Source organism: Mandrillus leucophaeus, unplaced genomic scaffold (genome assembly GCF_000951045.1).
Source record: "Mandrillus leucophaeus isolate KB7577 unplaced genomic scaffold, Mleu.le_1.0 Scaffold513, whole genome shotgun sequence".
Lineage (NCBI taxonomy): Eukaryota > Metazoa > Chordata > Mammalia > Primates > Cercopithecidae > Mandrillus > Mandrillus leucophaeus.
In genome coordinates, this window is record NW_012105509.1 from 75,478 (window position 1) to 80,967 (window position 5,490).

The 5,490-nt window shown below is 39.5% G+C and overlaps 1 protein-coding gene across 1 annotated transcript in view; it reads left to right on the top strand.

Moving 5' to 3' along the window:
- LARP1B (La ribonucleoprotein domain family, member 1B) overlaps window positions 1–5,490 on the top strand; it is a 168,408-nt gene that overhangs the window by 44,550 nt on the left and 118,368 nt on the right. Inside the window, exon 8 of the mRNA XM_011996434.1 lies at window positions 3,044–3,216. Within this exon, the coding sequence (XP_011851824.1) occupies window positions 3,044–3,216 (173 nt within the window). The remainder of the gene's footprint in view (window positions 1–3,043; window positions 3,217–5,490) is intronic.

Sequence of the window (5,490 nt, forward strand, 5' to 3'; positions counted from 1 at the left end):
CTGGGATTATAGCATGAGCCACCATGCCCAGGTCTTCATCTACTTTTAAGGCTTTATTTAGTATGAACATTGATAATTCATAGTATTAGAAATAAGAGTTCTCTGGGCCAGGTGCTGTAGCTCATGCCTATAATCTCAGCGCTTTAGAGATTGAGGTGAGAGGATAGCTTGAGACCAGTTCAAGACTAGCCTGGGTAACAAAGTGAGACCCAGTCTACAAAATATATATATTTTTAAGTTGGCTGGGCATGGTGGTGTGTACGTGTAGTCCTTGTTATTCAGCAGGCTGGGTTGGGAGGATTGCTTGAGCCCAGGAGTTGGAGGCTATAGTGAGCATTACCATGGCACTGTACTGCTGTAAGGGGCCCTGTCTCTCTCTCTGTTTTTTTTTTTTTTGAGACGAAGTCTTGTTCTTGTCCCCCAGGCTGGAGTGCAGTGGCGTGATCTCGGCTCACTGCAACCTCTGCCTCCCAGGTTCAAGTGATTCTCCTGCCTCATCCTCCCGAGTAGCTGGGATTACAGGCGCCTGCCACCACGCCTAGCTAATTTTTTTATTTTTATTTTTATTTTTTTAGAGAGACGGGGTTTCACCATGTTGGCCAGGCTAGTCTCGAACTCCTGACCTCAGATGATCCGCCCGCCTTGGCCTCCCAAAGTGCTGGGATTATAGGTGTGAGTCACCGCGCCCTGGCCTCTGTCTCTTAAAAAAAAAAATTAAGTCTCCTGTATGGTTCATGAAAAAGAAAAAAAAAAAGTGTTCTCTGGAGTTAATATTTTTCCCATTCCTATAACTAGACTGTTAATGTTCATCCAAAGCATGTATTTCACTTGTACTTTTTTTGTGAATGAATTGGTGATACATGTGTTGTTAATAAAGTTATAAAGCACCAGTGTCCAATGAAAATGTGAGCCATATATATAACTAAAATTTTAGTATTAAAATTAGAAAACAGTTGAAATTAATTTTAATATTTTAAATAAATGTTTTAATTTAACTTAATAGATCCATTTATTTTTGAGATGGAGTCTTGCTCTGTCTCCTAGGTTGGAGTAGAATGTCGCGATCTCGGCTCACTGCAACCTCTGCCTCCTTGGTTCAAGGGATTCTCCTGCCTCCCAAGTAGTTGGAATTATAGGCACCCACCACCACGCCTGGCTAGTTTTTGTATTTTTAGTAGAGATGGGGTTTTGCCATGTCAGACAGGCTGGACTCCAACTCCTGACCTTAGGTGATCCACCCGCCTTGACCTCCCAAAGTGCTGGGATTACAGGGGTGAGCCACCACGCCCGACTGTGCCTACTCTGTTGCACAGCACAGTTCTAGAGCTTTTCCTGTTACGAAACAAATACATAGTCTTCTATAAATAATACAGTAATCTAGTAGTTGAGTCCTGGTTGAGTCCATGTGTCCAAGGGGAAGATTTTAAAGCTTTTACTCTTATCTATGTCTAGCATGTAGATGAACGTAAAATCTTGAAATACTCTTCTTAAACCCATTCTTGAAATGTGCCTTTCATTTAGTAAATACTAAAAAAAAGATTGCTGGTGTTAATTTATATCAGCTTTCTGCATCTAACATTTAACTTCTCCATATTTTCAATGAATTGACTTAGAGAAGTTAATGATGTTAAGAATTTTATGGTATACATTTTTGAAAAATAAATTTTATTGTGTATATTTGAGACTTACAACCTAATGTTAGAGATTACATTTTTTAAAGGCACCTTGTGTCCAAAGCAAGTTCATATTGCATCTTCAGACCTGAACCTGAATGTGGCTTAAAATACTTAAATACTCTTTGACTTTTGAAAACATATTTATAAAAGAAGCCATTTGATTTTTTTTTTTTTTTTCTGAGACAGTGTGTCGCTTTGTCGCCCAGGCTGGAGTGCGGATCTCAGCTCACTGCAACCTCCGCCTTGTGGATTCAAGCAATTTTCTGCCTCATCCTCCTGAGTAGCAGGAATTACAGGCGCCCACCACCAGGCCTGGCTAATTTTTTTGTATTTTTAGTAGAGACGGGGTTTCACCATATTGGCCAGGCTGGTCGTGAACTCCTGACCTTGTGATCCACCTGCCTCAGCCTCCCAAACTGCTGGAATTAAAAGCGTGAGCCACCGCGCCCGGCTACAATTTGAGTTTTATAATTTTGATTAAAAATAAACCTACAGAAGTGTACTGTATAGAAAGACATTTCAAATTCCAACAGCTTTTAAATGCTTTTAATGCCAGGGCTGTGTGCATTAGGGATGTAGTGATGTGACATTTACTCTTTTTTTTTTTTTTGAGATGGAATTTGGCTTTTGTTGCCCAGGCTGGATTGCAATAGCGCCATCTCAGCTCACTGCAACTTCCGCCTCCCAGGTTCAAGCGATTCTCCTGCGTCAGCCTCCTGAGTAGCTGGGATTACAGGCGTGCGCCACCACGCCCGGCTAATTTTGTATATTTCGTAGAGATAGGGTTTCTCCATGTTGGTCAGGCTGGTCGACATTTTACTCTTTAAAGTATTTCAGTATGAGCCAAAGTAGTAAATGACTACACTGCATTTATTGCAGTAGGCAAACCTTGTTGAGCCAAGGAAATGTGAAAACTAGGAATAATAACGGCTTTAGTTTAGACCCTAGTAGAACAAGAGACTAATTTTATCTTGAATAAGATGTGCATTTAGCTTAACTATGGCTTAATAGCAATTGAGATTCCATAATTTCCTTGTAATTTATAGATTTTAATCTAAGATTTTTCAGAGAACTTGACTTCCTAATAGTTGTACTGTCATAATTAGGAAGTGAATCACGTTGATATTCTTGAGAAGTTTGCGTGAATGTAGTGGTCTGTGTAAGAGTTGGTGACATTCCTTTAATTATTCAATGGTTTCACTTTTTAGTAAATCTTCAGGTTTGAAAATCACTGGAAACCTTACAGTTGAGACTGATCATGTTTTTGTGAAAAAATATCAAGCCCCATTTAAGGAAAAAATGAAATGTATTTTATAAGTAAGAAAAGCCATTATCATTTTAACTATAGAACTAACTTAAAATTTTAGAGTCTGCCCCAAATTCTCCAAGAATTGGAAGCCCATTGAGCCCAAAGAAAAATAGCGAAACAAGTATTCTTCAAGCAATGTCTAGAGGTTTGTCCACCAGTTTGCCTGACTTGGACTCAGAACCTTGGATAGAAGTTAAAAAGAGACATCAGCCAGCACCAGTGAAATTGAGGGTAAGTTGTTACAGACTGAGTGAAGTGTGACATACCCTGGGTGGAGTATAAGGTCAGTGCATTTTATGTTTGTTAGGTGCATATGTAAAATTTGGAAAAGTTTAGCAAAGTTTTAAATTTGTAATTTTTGGCCTTCAGTAGACACTTATGGGTTATTCTATGAGGAAAATAAGTTGTATCAAGTTTCAAAGTGTATTTTTTTTTTTTTTTTGAGATGGAGTTTCGCCCTATCACCCAGGCTGGAGTGCAGTGGCGCGATCTCGGCTCACTGCACCCTCTGCCTCCCGGGTTCAAGCGATTCTCCTGCCCCAGCCTCCTGAGTCGCTGGGATTATAGGCACGAGCCACCACGCCTGGCTAATTTTTGTATCTTTAGTAGAGACGGGGTTTCACCATGTTGGTCAGGCTGGTCTTGAACTCCTGACCTCGTGATCCACCTGCCTCAGCCTCCCAAAGTGCTGGGATTAGAGGCGTGACCCACCACGCCCGGCCTTAAAGTATATTTTTTATTTCTGAACATGATTTAAGAATTTTGGAGGCTGGGCACAGTGTCCCATGCCTGTAATCACAGCACTTTGAGAGACCGAGGCAGGAAGATTGCTTGAGCCCTGGAGTTCGGGGCCACCTGGGCAACATAGGGTGACCCTGTCTCTACAAATAATTCAAAAAATTAGCTAAATGCCAATTTTTTGGTGGAATGTGCCTGTGGTCTCAGCTACTCAGGAGGCTGAGACAGGAGGAACACTTGAGCTCAGGAGGTCAAGACTGCAGTGAGCCATGATCATACCACTGCACTCCAGGGAGGGTAACAGTGAGATCCTGTCTCAAAAAAAAAGAAAGAATTTTGTCTTGGTTTTTCTACTTGTGACTAATTTTAACTTGAATAATATTTCAGTTTTTTATAAAGTTGAAAAAATATGACTTTTTTTTTTTGAGACAGAGTCTCGCTCTGTTGCCCAGGCTGCAGTGCTGTGCTGCGAAGTTGGCTCACTGCAGCCTTTGCCTCCTGGGTTCAAGACAGTCTTGTGCCTCAGCCTCCTGAATTACTGGGATTACAGGCTCACTCCACCATGCCCAACTATTTTTTTGTGTGTTTCTGATACAGACGGGATTACACCATATTGCCCAGGCTGGCCTCAAACTCCTGTCCTCAAATAATTCGCCTGCCTTGGCCTCCCAGAGTGCTGGGATTACAGGCGTGAGCCTCTGCAGCCTGGCCAGAAAATATATAAATTTTGAAGTTATACCCATGTTAATTATTTATAAGGTTTATGTAAGTGTTGGTGATTTATACATCAGCTTTATATATGTTTTGGTGATTTAATGCACAAAAGGAAAAGAAAATTGAATTTTTGGTGGGGGGTACGTAAGGGAGTGAGATGGTTATATTTATAAAAACAGCAATAGGAGATCCTTGTGGTGGTACTGCTCTGCATTTTTCGCTGGTGGTAGATACACGAACTTACATATGTGATAGGATTGCTTTGATCTAAATAAAAAATGAGTGCAAGTAAAATTGGGGAAGTATAAGCTAAGACTGATTTATATCAAAGTCAATACCTTGTTTGGAATGTTGTAGTATATTTTTGTAAGATGTTAACATTGGGGGAAACCAGGATACGTGAGATCTCTATTATTTCTTACAACTGTATGTGAATGTATAATTATTTCAAAGTAAAAGTTCACTAAAAATAAACTTGGGAAGAATGCCACTCAAAAGATTCAAATATTGAAAGTAAGCTCTCTAAAGAGGATGGAAGGTATTGAGAGGATTGTGATGTGGAGGACCAGCAAATTGTTTCTGGTGGCTGGTTTTAAAAGTATAAGGAGAACTGTATAGTTTTATGGCCAAAGAATGCCAGTATATCTGAAATGTATGGTATTTTGATGCTATAGACTGAGGATCTGGCCTGGAGGAAACATGGCTTTAGGTTCTGGGGACCTAGATATTTCAGAGATAACTGTTGAGGTAGCTCAGTTATTGACATTATTTTTAATATACTTTTAAAAAAGTGATCTTTTAAAAACATTCTAGAGTGGGTATAGAAATGTTGGTTGGACATCATTTTTCTTTGGAATTCTAAAAACATTTTTCTTTTGTCATCTTGGTTTCTTTTGTCATCTTATAAAAGTCAGTCCCTTCGCGTTCTTTGTATCAAGTGTTTTTTTTTTTCTTCTTGAGATTTTTTTTTTTTTTTTTTTGAGACAGAGTCTAGCTGTCATCCAGGCTGGAGTGTTTTTTTCCAGTGTTTTTTTTTTTTTTTTTTTTTTTTTT